Below are 16,966 nucleotides of genomic sequence, written 5' to 3' on the forward strand. Positions count from 1 at the left end.
CATCAGAGAAAGGGAGAAAAGACAGTTTTCCATTCTTTAATAAATCTGATAATGGTAGGTAGGAAGAAAGTAAATGACTACACTGATCCTTTCAGATGATCTGTGAACGTCTGTTGTTTCTTCTGACCACTGTATCTAGAAAACAAACTACATTACATGCTCAGTCATGTTCAACTCACTGCGACCTCATGGACTATGGCCCGCCAGGCTCCTCTGTCCATGGGATTCTCCAGGCAAAAATACTGGAGTGGATTGCCATTTCCTCCTCCAGGGGATCTTCCCAACCCAGGGATCCAACCCGGGTCTCTGACATCTCCGGCATTGGCAGGAGGATTCTTTAGCACCGCACCACCTTCCTAAGTTTTAATTACTACATTTCATTTCCTTCCCACTAGGAGAAGGTTTTCTGTGTCTGTAATTCCCATTACTCAGGCAAATGTCGGTCATTCACTAGATCTTCATGGCCAAGTTCAGGAATGTTGTGATGTGCTCAGTTGTGTCCGACTCTTTGCCACCCCTGTGGACTGTGGCCCGCCAGGCTCCTCTGTCCATGGGATTCTCCAGGCAAGAGCACTGGAGTGGGTTGCCATTTCCTTCTCCAAGTCCAGAAATAAGTGTAACCAGTTAGGAGAGCTTCACCTACTTGTACATGGCCACCACCAACCACTATTCTTCCTGAAGCACCACTGCTCTGATCAACTGTCTCATCTTCTGAGCTCTGCCTAACCCTTTCCCCAGCCCTGCACCCCTGCCCACCTGCTGGCACCTCAAAATGGGGTCCTAGCAGACATCATCTGGGAGAGAAGACACCTACGATGAGTTCTCATGGCACGTGTGCTTTGAGGGCAGATCTCACTCTTTCTCCTGCTCCAAGCTAGATGTGGCCACTAGAAAAGCCTGTCAGTGACCTAAGTTACAGTATTTGGTAATAATGACTGTACTTATTGTAAACTGTCTCTCTGGCCACCAAATTGTATGTCTACAATTTGGACTTTGACCTAGTAGGAAAGGACTTTTCCACAGATTGCTAAAGTTTAAGTTTATGTCTGCTTTTAACTTTTACCTAATGTAATGAGTGACTTCCACCCATGAAAAGTGCAAGTTTCACTTGGGTACCCCAGGTGGATGAACTTAATAACCCCTACCTTGGACAAGCCAGTGGAATCTGTCTTATAGGGGAGAATGCTTGAAAACCTCAAGAAGAGCAACCTCTGTCAAAAGGCAAACAAGTTTCAGGGAGAAAATTCTCTCTAATCTACCCAATTTAATTTCTTTCTGAAAGTAAAGAAAAAAAAATCACAGAAGATCTTTCAGGGGTTGAAAAATATTTAGACTGTATTGTGGAAAAAATCAGTAGATGCTGTCAGTCTATATTTTCAGGAAGGTTTAACATACACTGTTCCACACAGTCAGTCATGATATAATTTGATGACCGCATACTATGAAAGATGAAACAGTGCTATGCTGAAGACAGCTCATATAGGCCAGTTGTTATATTTCCAGAAATTTGGCAAACAAGGTGATATAATCTTGTAAGCCAGTTGCCCACTCATTGAATTGGTCATCATAGGAATATTTATATCATAGAAAAATAGCAAACCAATTGTTGAGCATTTACCAGGATATCACTGGATAAAAAATTGGTTTAGAAATATAGACTGAAGAGCAGGACCAATGGGATAAATGCTGAAGATTTATGAACAGATAGTTTCCTCTGAGTTAGATGTTGGCACTAATTTTCTTTAGCACTTTTATAAATTCTCTGGAAAGAGGTAACACACAGAGAAATGTCCCTTTTTTTTTTCAGATGACATTAAACATTTGCACAGTTAAACTATAAATTCAAGGAAATAACACCCAGAGCTCTTAGTAAAATCGTGAGTTGGCTCAATAATAGCAGATGAGCTGTAATAAAACAAGAAAAAGGCAATTGGGGGAAGATTGTCTTAACATACTCTTGTTAGATGATAGATTCTAACCTTTATATTTTGACCTATAAATGAAATTTAGGGATTTCTGTAGACTTCTTCTATGTTCACAAATATAATTTGTTAGTTGTGATAAAAAGGATGTTAAAACACCATGCCTCATAGGAAGCACTGGAAACAGAATAAACTGTCCCACCCTTATAAAGAAATCTTAATGCACACTTCCTGCAGTTTTGGTTGACATGCTTCAAGGATAATGTAATGGAACTGGAAAAATTTCAGAGGAAAGTGTGTAACCCGATCGAGGGATTATAAGAATCCCAGATGAGGCTAAGATTATATTAACTAGCAAATCATGAAAGGTTTTGAATAAAGTAAATATAGATGGATTTAGCAAATCCTGAAAGACCAGAGCTATAGTGTACCCCTTTGATGTCTGAAATACAAATTTGGAGAAGAAATAAAAGGAAACACATTATTGTTTCTCAAGGAGGAGTAATGATAGCAAAAATAACATTGTACCTCAAAGTTTAGCTTTTGTCAATTTCAAAGAAAATCGTTATATTTACATATAATGTAAATGTACCAAACAGATAGAGCCAACTCATTGGAGAAGACCCTGATACTGGGAAAGATTGAAAGTGAAGGAGAAGGGGGTGGCAGAGGATGAAATGGTTAGATAGCATCACCAACTCGATGGACATGAATCTGAGATAGTGAAGGACAGGGGAGCCTGGCGTGCTGCAGCCCATGGTGTCGAAAAGAATCTGACAGTACTTAGTGACTGAACAACAACAACATATTCTAATATGCAAAATTTACTGTATATTGCCTCTGATCAGTGACCTCCCCTCAGTTAGACTCTGTCGATAGAAAAAGGAGTGAGAAGCTTCCTCTTCTCAACCTAGAGTGAGACAACACACAATCTGCCTTTTTATGGTTGTTGTTTTAAGGTGATTTAAAGGAAGAAACAGAAGAGCCGTTATAATTGTTTTCTCTCACTGCGGAACCCTCAAGGTAGAATGTGTTCCCAAAGCACACCAGTTTTCCACTTTATAAGGAAATTTAGTTGGGATTAATTTCATTGTCCTAATTAGAACTCACAGTTTGGTTAATCCTCAAATTCATTGAAAAAAAAAAAAAAATCAGAGTTTCTTTATGGCACTGATCCGCCAGCTCTGCAGTGGCAGCTTGGATGGATTGAGGTCTCTATGGCTTTGGTGACCCTACTTAAGCATTCCCACCCGCCTCTCCTGGCTCTGCTCCCAGCCTGGCTACCACTGCAGCCCCCCTCACCTGCCCTCGGGGTTTGGGGAGAAGGCAGCACCTCTAGGCTAGGTGTTTTTGCTCAGAAAAGATGTCAGGCTTCCTGGGGCGTCAGGCTTTGAGCTCTACCAAGGTCCAGCTGGCCTGGCACCGGGCCTGCCTCTGTAAAGGCTGTGTTTGTGTTAATCGCTCAGTCGTGTGCGACTCTTTGTGACCCCATGGACTGTAGCCTGCCAGGCTTCTCTGTCCATGGGATTCTCCGGGCAAGAATACTGGAGTGGGTTGCATTCCCATCTCCAGGGGATCTTTCCAACCCAGGAATCAGACCCGAGTCTCCTGCATTGCAGGCAGATTCTTTACCTTCTGAGCCACCAAGGAAGCCCCTGGAAGGACTAGGGAACAATTTTGTTATTGTGTCAACTTTACTCAAGTTAACTCACTTGAGAAACTAACCATTTTTTACTTTGTCTAGGTGATGACTGTGTAGAAGAGTGCACTGTAGTGCTCCCAAAGTGCCTTTTTTTCTCTGATATAAATGTGTTTATAAGGACCTGGTCCAGTGATTCTTGGATGTGTTTGCTGCATCGAGATGTTAGGGACTGGGTTTGTATCCAGTGGGGATACAGTCTGAAAATGGGTCCCCTTCTGTGAAGATGGGAAAGGAGCTCAAAGTGGAGATCTGAGCAGTGGGGTTAAGCCAAACCCCCAAAGTGACCCTTTCACCCAACTTCTCTCAGGTTCTTAGGAGGATGTTTTTCAAGGCCCAGTGCTCCAAGCCTGGTCTCATCTGAGTCCCTGGCAGGTTCATGTGTGAACCACATTAGACCCCGGTGACCTGAAGACTCTGTGTAATTGTTTTATGTGTACACGTGAATACATAAATGCCAGCATTTTAAATAATTTGAAAATGTCTTTGTAGCCATTCAAAAGAAATATCAAGGTTTCTTAAGAGTGAATTAGGAAAAAGGAAGTAGATAATTGATCATACTATTCTAGGGAAAGAGTTTTCCCCACAATAGAGGGTGGGCTATTTGGGTATGAAAAAAATAGGGCAATTTATTTAAATGGTGAGACAGACAAGCAAACATCTTTCAAAAAACAAAACTAGGCTCTATGTGATCTTAATAATACAAAATTCAGGAAAAAATTTGCATGTGTAAAGCATTAATAATTTATTATTTTATAAAATAGATATACTATACAGATTTATTTTGAAAAAAATTTTATTGGCATATAGTTGGTTGACAAAGTTGTGTTAGTTTCTGCTGAACAGCAAAGTGAATCAGTTATACACATCCATATATCCCCTTTTTTTAAGATTCTTTCCCCATATAGGTCATTACGGAATATTAATTGTGCTATACAGTAGGTTCTTCTTAGTTATCTATTTTACATATGGCAGTGTATATATGTCAGTCCCAATATTCCAATTTATCTTTCTCTTTCCCACTCCCTCTCCCTTCCTCCCAGCAATAATTTTTTTTGATTCCACATATAATCGATATCATGTGATATTTGTCTTTCTCTGACTTATTTCACTCAGTATGACAATCTCTTAACTCATCCATGTTGCTGCAAATGGCATTATTTTGCTGTTTATTATGGCTGAGCAATATTCTATTGTATATGTCTGCCACATCTTCTTTATGCATTTCTCTCTTAATGGACATTGAGATAACTTCCGTGTCTTGGCTACTGTAAATAGTGCTGCAGTGAATATTAGGGTGCATGGATCATTTCAAATTATGGTTTTCTCTGGATATATGCCCAGGAGTGGATTGCAGGATCATATGGTAGCTCTATTTTTAGTTTTTTAAGGAACCTCCATACTGTTCTCCATAATGACTATACCAATTTACATTTCCCCATCAACATTGCAGGACAGTTCTCTTTTCTCCATACCCTCTCTAGCACTTATTGTGTGTATATTTTTTAATGATGGCTGATTTGACCTGTGTGAGGTGATATCTCATTGTAGTTTTGATTTGCATTTCTCTAATAATTATATACTATATAGATGTTTAATAGTTCACAGTCGACTGCCTGAGATAACCTAAAATGTGAAAGCTGTGGCAAGTGACCTAAATATAGTTTTTAATAAAATACACTTTTAAGGGAAGGGGAGGGATAAATTGGGAGATTGGGATTGACATATTCACACTACTGTATATAAAAGACATAACCTAATGGGGACCTACTGTATAGCACAGGGGCCTGTACTCAGTACTCTATAACGACCCATATGGGAAAAGAGTGAGTATGTGTGTATGTATAACTGATTCACTTTGCTGTACAGCAGAAACTCACACAACATTGTAAATCAACTATACTTCAATAAAAATCAGTTAAAAATTAAAATATACGCTTTTTTTGGAATCCCCTCCTGGTCCAGTGGTTAGGGCTTGGCACTCTCACTGCCGGGGTCCAAGATTTTATCTGTAGTAGAGGAGCTAAAATCCCATAAGCCTCGTAGCCCAGCCCCCTCAAAAAAAAAAAATACACTTCAAAAACTTTTTAATGAAATATATAGGTTCATTGCTAAGTCTAAGTCGCTTCAGTCATGTCCTACTCAGTGAGACCCCATAGAAGGCAGCCCACCAGGCTCCCCCATCCCTGGGATTCTCCAAGCAAGAACACTGGAGTGGGTTGCCATGTCCTTCTCCAATGCATGAAAGTGAAAAGTGAAAGTGAAGTGGCTCAGTCCTGTCCGACTCTTTGCAACCTCATGGACTACAGACTACCAGGCTCCTCCGTCCATGGGATTTTTCAGGCAAGAGTACTGGAGTGGGGTGCCAGTGCCTTCTCCATATAGGTTCATAAAAATGTATAAATCATAAAATAGGGCTCAACGAATTTCCATAAAGTGAATCACATTTCTGTAACCAACAGCCTAATGCCATATCTATCTCTACCTAGCGATCTATATAGATGGAGATAGACATGGCATCTAGAATTCTCATCAATCTTAAATACCAGGAGTATTTACTTGTATTCATATTTTTAAGAAGTTAGAGGTTAAGATTTCATTACAGTAGTATTGAGTTCAACTATTATGGACTTTTAGCTTCTAAAATAAATTACTGTGGTCTTCACCTTTTGGACATTTTAAACACACAGTTTCATAGTCTCACAGTGATTCTTTTGAATATAGGAGAGGTGAGCATCGCAGAGTTTAGATGGTAGAGAGCAAAGTGTATCCTTTGTTGATCTGACACATAGACCCATCATTCAGATTTACTGTTCAACCTGATTGAGGCCACTAATACTGCAAAATTCTATTTGTTAAAAGAAGATTTTAAAATGAGACAAAAATGCACACATAACAGGAATGAGAGGAAGGAACTAACTTTCTAGAAACAAATTTTCTTAAATTAAGTACCGTGACTAAGTACTTTAATTCCTTTTCTTGCAGCCCTAAAGGATCATTTGCCAGTGAACCTTTTAAGTTTAATGGGGAGTCGCCCGAACTCTCTGCTATTGGGGGGTGGGGGGGTTGCGGGGCTCACAGCCCCCGCAGGCACGGCCGGACCAGCCCGAGCCTCTCCCCTGCCCACTTCCTCGCCCCCCTCATTCCACCGCCCCCGTCGCCCACTCCCCCTCTCTCCTCCCCCGTGACCCTTGACCCCAGCTAATCTGCATAGAGGAATGACAGGCATCCGCTGGGCAGGATCCGCCGCGCCCGCTACGGCCGGCCGGACTGGGAGACCCGCGAAGGGGAGAAGGTGAGGGGACTCGGCGGGCACCTCCGCAACGACTGGGAAATGAACGCTTGGAACTCTGTCTGCGAGCGGACCCATGATCCAAGGACCGAAAGAGCCGCGTGATCGCCGGAGCTGGCCCTGCGACCCGAGACATGGGCCAGACCTCGGTCTCCACGCTGTCCCCGCAGCCCAGCAGCGGTGAGTCCGGGGCGCGCGCGATGCGCTCCCGCCGTGCGGCGCGGGACCGGCTCGGGGCAGCGGGGGCGGCCGAGGGCTCCGCGGCGAGCCGGGCTCTGCCCGCACCGGCCGAGTCCCTCCGAGAAACCCGAGAGGTAGCGCTCCCCCAAACTCTTTGTCGTGGAAAAGTGGAATGCCTTTTGGGATCCAGCCGATTTTACCTTAAAGGCACAGGCTCCATTTTCTGTCGGAGATGCCTCGCTTTGGGGTCGGTCTGAATCACTTCTGAGCCTGAAATTTACGAGAAACGCCATATGCGTATTGCTTTGTTTTTAAAACGCGAAACTTAAAGAGCAAGATAAACGCGCCAACAGGTTTCTCTGTATTTACACTTGGCTTCTAAGCAGACTAGAACTGAATTCTTTCAAGCTTGTCAACTGATTTATGGTTTGTTTTTTCGGAGTAGAGTGCTGATTGCCCTCTCTTATCCAGGCAGAATGTTGAATACTTAGTAACAGAAAAAAGCTTAATTGTTTTAAATGATACTTTTTTATTAGACAGGCTGTAAAACTAGGGGAAACTTTTCATGAACTCAGTTAGCTAGTTTTATGGAAACATGTGTAATGTTTCTGACCTCTATTGCCCCGTTTGAAGTATCATTTTTTCATTTTCTTAAAAAAAAAAAGGAAGGTACGTATGTCTGGCGTTTCTCCAGTAATGCAGGGACAAACAACCTTTTGATGGGGATACTTGTGCTTGGACAATGAGACAAGTTTCAAAGGTACTATTTTGACATTTTTTTCCGTCAAGAATTAAAAAAATCCTCAGAGGGAACATTTACGTTATTTCTTGAGGTATTTGATGCACTTTGCAAATTGAGTAAACAGCAACAGGATCTTGCTGAAAGGAAATGACAGGGCGCAGATGAAGTTTTTTTGTTTGTTTTTTGTTTTTAATCAGCTCCAGGATGTCTCTAACTCGATAGGATTCTACCATTCCAGCTTCACCCCACTTAGGTTGGTTTAGATTGCAGAACTTCACTCCTTGAAATATGATAAGATTTTGCCTCAGGAGAACCAACCCCTCTGCAAAGGAGAGAAATCAGAGTCCAGAAGAAATCACACCTTCCCTTACTGTTCATGACGAGGTTGTACAGTGCTGCTGAGCAGAAGAGACTTCATATTGATAGTGTTTGGGGGGATTTTGGAGGGGAGTGTTGATTAGGATCTTAATCTTAGTATAAACTATTTTGTGCAATTAAGACTTACTCTCATTTGTCTTCCTTTAAAGCAGTGTGACTTCTTTCAAGAAAGAGTTATATATTTAAATTTCTGCACTGGCAAAACGTAGAATTAGATGAGTACTCTGGTACAATAGGTATAAAGTACTGCTCTGAATTTAGTTCTTTAGCCACACGGTATTGTTAGGGTTAATATGTAAAAAGTGAATTTTGCTTTTATAAAAATCAAGGAATGTTACATAAATGATGCTAAGATGCAGAGTAGAATTCTGAAGTGCAACCTCTTGGGTTGTGTGAGTGCTCAGTTCTATTACACTCTGCGACCCCATGGACGGTAGCCCACCAGGCTCCTCTGTCCATGGGCTTTTCTGGACAAGAATACTGGAGTGGGTTGCCATTTCCTTCTCCAGGGAACATTCCCTACCCAGGGATTGAACCTATATCTCTTGTGTCTCCTGCATTGGCAGGTGGATTCTTTACCACCGTGCCCCTTGGTAAGCCCTCCTAACTCTTACCCAGTACAGCAAAAAACACCCAGATTGCTATAATTCCTAATACACTGATTAATCATGTCAAGAGATTGGGCAGTTGATTAAGACAAAAAGTAACTTAAAAAATTATGCTTGACCATAAAAGATATTTCAAAGAAATATTTCATGGAATGGTGTTTAAATAACAGGTCTTATGTTTAGTTGATTAAAAGCTTGTATATATTGAAGTGTCCAATCCGGACATCATGAGTAGAGGGTTTCTTGGTTTTGTTTGGTTGGTTTAGGGATGATGGTTGCTGTGATTGAAGTTTTTTGATGGTTAACAGCAGTCCGATTTTCTCATGATACCCTCTAAGTGTATTATTATCACTCCATTTCCCTGAAGTTTCACCATCAGATTCCAAATGAAAATGAAAAAAAACAACAAAAACAGAACCCGTGGTTGCCATATCTAAGTTTTGTATTGATGTTGGTGTTCTTCTCTGAGTCTGAAAACATCAGACCCTCTACTCTTCCAAGTATCTTGTTGACTCTTGTTAGCTGTTTGCCACTGGCTTCACGAGTGGTGTGAAGATACTTGTTCTGTGTGATCTCAGTTATCTACTAGGTGTTCTAGTCTAGAGCGGCTGCTAGGGATTACAGTGGTGAAGATAATTCCCCTGTTAAATGCTTAACAGAATCTAAGAAGTCAATAGTAGCACAGAGGCCGATAGTTTACAGCTGTTACTCGACTTGGGCTTTTGTAAAAATCAGCTCTGTGGGCCACGGGTCAGCTTGCTTCTCTTTGTCCATTTCAGACCCTCTTGAACCCTTCAGTTTAGGACCGCATCTGTTTCTCTGGGTTCTAAGAAGACCAGTGATAATTAATTATTGCTGAAAACATGCAATTAGAGTCATTTTTTATATTTTTAAAAACAGCTTTATTGACATATAATTAGCATACCGTTTTTCAGTGTTTTCACAGTGTTCTGCAACCATCAGTCCCTATTCCCATCCTTCTCAACCCTCCATTCCTAGACCTGCTGCTGCTGCTGCTGCTGCTAAGTCGCTTCAGTCGTGTCCGACTCTGTGTAACCCCATAGATGGCAGCCCACCAGGCTCCCCGGTCCCTGGGATTCCTAGACCTAATTAACCACTAATCCACTTTCTGTCTCTGTAGGAAGAATATATGTAAGTGGGATCATACAACACAACATGCCTTTTGTGACTGGTTTCTTTCACTTAGCATGATGTTTTCAAGGGTCTGCCGTGTGTAGCATGTATCAGTGGTTCATTTGTTTTGTATTGCCTAATGATATTCCACTGTATTAATGTACCACATTTTATTTATCCATCTGTCAGTTGGTCATTTGGGTTATTAATATTTTTACTTCTTGTCTCTCTGAATAGTACTGCCATGATCTTCAGGTAAAAGTTTTTCTTGAATATATTTTCATTTCTCTTGGGTAGCGGCAGTATTTCTAGGAGTGGAATTGCTGGGTCATATGTTAATTCTACATTTATGTTATGTTTTAAGGAAATACTTGCTTTGCAGAGTGGCTGTACCATTTTCCATTGCCTCCAGCAGTGTATGAAGGTTCCAGTTTCTCTGCATCCTCATCATTTGTTATTATATTTTGATTATGACTACCCAATAAATGTGAAGTTATATTTCATTGTGATTATGATTTGCATTTCCCTGATTACTAATGACATTGTGCATCTTTTTGTGTGCTTATTGGCCATTCGTATATCCTCTTTGGAGAAATGTCTATTCAGATCTTTTGCCTAATTTTAATTAGCAATTTGACTTCCTATTATTGCATTATAAGAGTTCTTTGTATACTGGATGCAAATCCCTTATCAGATAATGTGATTTGCAGATATTTTCCCCTTCTCAGAGTTGTCTTTTCACTTTTTCTTCCTTTTCAGTTTTCTGATCCTATGATTTGCAACTGAAATTTTTTGTCCAGTTTATCTGTTTTGTTGTTTGCATTTTTGGTTTCCTTGCTGGGAAACCATAGCCTAACCAACAACAAGATTTACACGTATGTTTTCTTTTAAAAGTTTTATAATTTTAGCTCATACATTTAGGTCTGTGATACATTTTAAGTTAGTTTTTATGTGTAGTATGATAGGGATTGTGTTGAACTTGTAGATTAATTTGAGTGATACTGTTCTCTTAACAATGAAGTGTTTCAACCCATAAAGGCAAGGAATGGAAATGGACATTGTGTTGTCTTTCCATTTAATTCACATCTTCTTTGATTTTTCTCCCACAATGTTTATTAGTTTTCAGTGTATTAAGGCTTGTCATTCCTTTGTTAAATTTATTGTTTATCAGTATTTTTATCATTTTGTGCTAGTTTAAATGAAATTTCATTTTCAGAATATTGCTTGCCAGTAATAGAATATATGTTTTTATATATTGATTTATACATTGAGTTTTATATATTGATCTGTCGCCTGTAAATTTGCTGAACTTAGTTTTTTAGTCCTAATAGTTCTTTAGTGGCTCCTTTAGCATTGCTATATACAAGATCATATTATACTCAAGATACATATACAAGGTCATGTGCAAATAGAGATACTTTTACTTCATCTTTTCCATCTGAATGTCTTTTCTTTTCCTTGTCTTATTGCCCTCACTTTTTATACAGTGTAATGTTGAAGAGAAGAAGCAAGAGTGAACATTCTTGTCTTGTTCCTCATCTAAGGAGGAAAGCCGTCAGTCTTTCAACATTAAGTGTCATGTTAGCTGTGGGTTTTTCATAGACGCCCTTTATCAAGAAGTTCCCTTCTAGTCTTAGTTTTGAGCATCTTTATCATGCAAATGTTAGATTTTGTCAGAGGCTTTTTCTTTGCCCTTATTGAGTTGATCATAAGGATTTTGTCCTTGGTTCTATTAATATGTCATATAACATTAATTTCAGATGTTAAACCAACTTGTATTCCTGGGATATAAAGTCTACTTGGATATGATATATAATCCTATTTATATGTTGCTGGTTTTGATTTCCTATTATTTTATTGAGGATTAGATTTATTATTTCTAAGCACAGGCTGAACAAGTGTGTCCCCAAATAGCGTAGTTTCCGTGCCCTCTAACCTCATGCCTTAGAAGAGTTGAGACTTCTAGTAATCTCACTGCCAAGTACAGGGCATAATAGATTGGATACAAAAGAAGTTTGTTGAGCATATGAATGAGTCAACAAGTATTCTCAACGCAGGTCTGACTACTTTAAGCCAATGATTATGTGAATGAGAGTTTTGTATTATTTTTACTCTTTTTAACTTCAAAAATTGCATGCTACTCTGGTTCTGTTGTTGGAAGGATGGTATCTGAGCCTAGTAACTATTTCTTTCGGTCTTCAGCCCCACCCCATGCTCACTGTGCAACAGATCAGCTCTTGGGTGTTTTTGCATTACTCCTTGAGTTGAAAGGGCAGACAGAACCTCTTTTCTCGTTTTTTAGGAGATGAGAGAACAAATGAATAAAGTGTATAAGTTCATACCTAGGCCATGGTATGGAGAAGGCAATGGCACCCCACTCCAGTACTCTTGCCTGGAAAATCCCATGGACGGAGGAGCCTGGTAGGCTGCAATCCATGGGGTCACTAAGAGTCGGACACGACTGAGCGACTTCACTTTGACTTTTCACTTTCATGCATTGGAGGAGGAAATGGCAACCCACTCCAGTGTTCTTGCCTGGAGAATCCCATGGACAGAGGAGCCTGGTGGGCTGCCGTCTGTGGGGTTGCACAGAGTTGGACACGACTGAAGCGACTTAGCAGGCCATGGTAGGACCTGTATCTCTCTGTGTTTCCGTAGTTTGATCAGAGACTTATTTTTGTCCTGCCCAGGATGTTTATCCATTTCCTTGCAAAGTCCATATTAGAAGAAATCATAAGACAAAAATTGATTGTTTGTTTTTCTTAATGAAAATAACATGCATAGAGTTCAGAAGTCAAACTTTTACAAGACAGTTCAGAGAGGATAAAAGTGAATTTTATTCCTTTCTAGGCCCCTCAGTCCCTTTAAAATTATAATTAAGCATGAACTTTTTTTCACTCCAGTTTTCCTTCATGTATGTATCTTTATCAAATACCAGCAAGAATAGTATGCTTACTGCTCTGAGTTTTTTCATGCAATGTAACTTGAAAATATTTCGTATTAATGCCTTTAATTTATAAACAATATTGTAATATGTGGATATATCATAATTTCCTTTAAAAATAACTCTATTTTACGGCCCGGGATAACTCACCTTGTGCCAATGCTATCTCAAAATGCATGTTGTGGGTGAGGAGCCTGATGCAACTCCCTGACTTTTGAGACATTTCCTTTCTCTAATTAGCGGCTTGCTAACAGGTATGTGACTTCTTGCTATAAACTTCAAGGGGGTACTCTTTCTGCCCCCTTCTAATTGACATGAATCTTGAAGAAAGGCGATTTCCAAGCAAATACATAGTTTCACTAACACAGCTTAAGAGAAATGGGTAAAACATACTGGTTTGTTGAGCCATTATCGGTTCTGACCCTTAAGCAGAACTGATTTGAAGAAAGGCAGATTCTAAGGTAAATCCGTAGTTCATTAACATAGCTTAAGAAAAACATTTCCACAAGAAAAACTCATTGGTTAGCTCAAGGTTTGAAAAAGTTAAGTTCAGGTGGAACCAGGTGTGATCCTGGCAACACAGAATTTTAAAAGAAACCTCCTTTCAATTTTGTATAGAGAAGGGCAAGAAACCATCTGACGCTTGTAGTTTGTTTTCTCCTGCCTCTTAAGAGAGAGGAAGAAAACGTCTGACACTTGCAGTCTATTCCCTCGCTTGGGGATCCTAGCCTTCTTGCCTGTTACTCTCAAGAGCAGCAGTGATGTTAACTCATGTGGATTGTAAAATATTATGTCATGAAATAAGTCACCATTTGGAAGATCTACACAGCTCAGTGAAACACTATTTTTCACATGATCGATGCATGATGTAAAATCATGCTTGGGTAAAGATTCATTTAAACCATAAGGTTGGGGAACTTCCCTGGTGGGCCAGGGGTTAAGAATACACTTTGCAATGCAGGAGACACAGGTTTGATCCCTGGTCAGGGGACTAAGATCCCACATGCCCTGGGGCGACTGAGCCAGTGAGCCACAGCTAGAGAGCTCACCTGCCACAACGAAGAGTCCACATGCTGCAACAGAGATCTGGGGCAGCCAAAGTAATTTTTTTTTTTAAATAATAAGGTACAAGGCTGACCAGTGGATTTTAATATAACAATGTGTAAAAAACTCATTAATATGGATTCAGATTCCCCACTGCATTTGTCTACCAGTGTCAAATTTTGGTTTAGTTAAAGAAGAATATCCACAATGATCTGAAACAATTATTCACCTACTCTTCCGCTTTTCAGTTAGATACTTACATTAGGCCAGATTTTCTTCATATACTTTAAAAGAACCTATCGCAAAAAACATATCACAACATATTGAATGCAGAAGGAGACACAGGAATTCAACTGTCTTCTAATGAACTCTCTTATATTAAAAAGATTTGCAAATTAGTCAAACCTTCTTACTTCTTATTTTGTTTTGGAAAATAAATATTTTTCATGAACATGTTACTTAATGTAAACATACATTTGCCTTCTTGTTGTTATATGTAAAAGAGTAAATAAATCAAAACTTTTAAAATGTAAAAAAAAAAAATAACTCTATTGTGTTTTTATATTTTGTCTGTATTTTTATATTGTTTCTGGGTTGTTTTGTGTGTGTTCTTATGAACAAAGTTGAAATGATCATCCTTATCCAAAGTTCTTGCACTCTGTGTACCAGTAAAATCATAGCAATGAAATTGCTGGGTTAAAAGATTTATATGTTTTATTTTGATAGACTTTGCCAAATTACTCCCTAAGAGCTGTATCAGTATATTTTCTCGCTAGATGAGATTTCCTTTTTCTGCCCTCTCACCAGCACTGCATATCAGGATCTTTCTTGAAGCACCTGGTCCTTTGTGAGAACTAGAAGTCACTCCCTCTGGGTGAGGCAGTACTGCAGGAATATGGTTTAACTAGCAGTTCAGTAGCAGGACTTCAGTCCCAACTCACTCTCTTGTCTGGTTGTCTTTGCACAGTGAACATTCTTGCACAATTGCTGTTTATTTGCTAAGTTGTGTCCGACTCTTTGCGACCCCACAGACCATAGCTCACCAGGCTCCTCTATCCACGGGATTCTCCATACAAGAATGCTGAAGTGGGTTGCCATTCCCTTTTCCAGAGGGTCTTCCCTACCCAGGGATAGAGCCCGGGTCACTTGCATTGCAGGCAGATGCTTTACCGACTGAGCCACCCATATCGGACCACAATATTGTGCATAATTAACTTTTAAAAAATCCTTGTAAATTGATATGTAAAGTAGTGGTATCTCATTTTGATTATAAGTGAAGTAGGGTGTTTGTATTTCTTTTTCTTTGAACTGCTTATTTATAGCCTTTCCTTATTTTATATTTTATTTTCTCAAAGATTTGCATGTCAAGATTAGTCTATATCTATCACATATTGTGCATATTTTTCTGTGTTTTTCTCACCTCTTATGTTTGTTTGATTTTTTTTAATGTTAAAACTTCAAAATTTTATAGAGTCATACCTATCCTTCTCTTTCTTAACTGGAGTTATTAAGAAACATGTTTTCCTTTGCTGTTTTTCTCATATTTGACATTTAATCTCTGTAATTTATTCTCATTTAAAGTGAATAATTTAATGATATTAAACCCTTAAACTGCCTGGCAAAAAAGCCATCAGCAAATTGAAAAAGGAAATCATACAGTTGACAAAAAATGTGCATTGTATATAGAAAACAATGATTAATATTTTAATGTAGTAAGACCTCTTAAAAATCTGAGAGAGAAAGAAATCAGTAAGAAAAAGGTAAACACTCAAATAGAAAACTGAGTAGAGATCATGAACAAAAATTTTTCAAAATATCTATTGGCCATAATTGTGAATTCACTATGAGTCAGGAATTATTCCAAGTGCTTTACTTGAATTAACTTTTTAATCCTCACAACATCATATAGAGTAATTACCATTAATATCTGCACTTAAATTTTTAATAGTACATTTTATCTAACAAAATATATCTAATTATTATCACTCACCATGTAATAAAAATAAAGATATTAGTGAGATATTTTGCATTCTTTTTCATATAAGTCTTTAAAGACTTGTGTGCATTTTATACTTCTAACACATCTCATTTGTATTAGCCTCATTTCAAGTGCTCAGTAATACCGTTCATGCTATTGTAATAGAGCACATCTAAATGGTTCAAGGAAGGCCTTAGGCAAAATTAGAAGATGCCAGCACTTTGTCCTCAATGTTCCTCTTCCCTCTCTTCTCCATTGAGACACCTTCCTGCTTCCCTTCTAGCCCCGTGCTCTTGCCCTTCACACTGACTCTGGGAAAACGAGAGCGTAGGGCATGGAAATACGTTGTGATGCAAACAGCCCTGGATATAAACCCGAAGTGCCGTTTACTAGATCTTGTAACATAACGTAATTTGAGCTTAAAATTCTTCATCAGGACATACCTCGCTACCCTTCATAGAGTTTCATGAAGTGCAGTGATATCCGTAAAGGCGTTTAACACAGTACTTGGCACTATAAAAGAACTATGAAGAAGCTACTGTTAGTTTTGCTTTTAAATCATATCTGCCAGAAGGCAGTGCCCATTATTTAAAAAAAAAAAAAAACAGGATCGCTTTTAGAATTTCAGGCACCAGTCACAGGCTCTAGAGGGTATTCTTTGAAAGGAGGAGAATAAATCAGGGATGTAAACAGATAGTGGGGAAAAGTATGTTACAACAAGGTGTCCTGTGAGATTGGTGATACTTCTAGACTCTTCTCTCCTTCTGCTACTATAAAAGGAAAATTAGGCCTTAAATCATATTTCGTATGTTCATTCAACATAATCATTATTTTCCTAGTGAAGACTTATTTTTTAGCAAAGTATGGAATAAACTATACTTCTGGTTTAGTTTTTTTTAAGCCAGGGAGCATACTGATTTTCCAAACTTGGACAAGCTGCAGTCTCACTAAATATGGCAATGAAATCAAGACAAAAGGACAGACTCATGGATAATCTATAGTTTGTTTAAACCTCACAGTTTTTCCTTCAAGGTAGGCACAGCTA

General features: G+C 39.1%; 1 protein-coding gene across 4 annotated transcripts in view; it reads left to right on the forward strand.

The window, feature by feature from the left end:
* Positions 1-16,966, forward strand: part of PHACTR2 (phosphatase and actin regulator 2) — a 222,528-nt gene that overhangs the window by 69,294 nt on the left and 136,268 nt on the right. The window contains exon 1 of one of the 4 annotated variants that reach the window (XM_070376794.1): positions 6,838-7,093. The exons of the other annotated variants lie outside the window; for them this stretch is intronic. Within the exon in view, the coding sequence (XP_070232895.1) occupies positions 7,048-7,093 (46 nt within the window). The 5' untranslated portion in view covers positions 6,838-7,047. Of the gene's footprint in view, positions 1-6,837; positions 7,094-16,966 lie in introns of those variants that run through there. 4 annotated transcript variants of the gene reach the window in all.

Source organism: Bos mutus, chromosome 9 (genome assembly GCF_027580195.1).
Source record: "Bos mutus isolate GX-2022 chromosome 9, NWIPB_WYAK_1.1, whole genome shotgun sequence".
NCBI classification, from domain to species: domain Eukaryota; kingdom Metazoa; phylum Chordata; class Mammalia; order Artiodactyla; family Bovidae; genus Bos; species Bos mutus.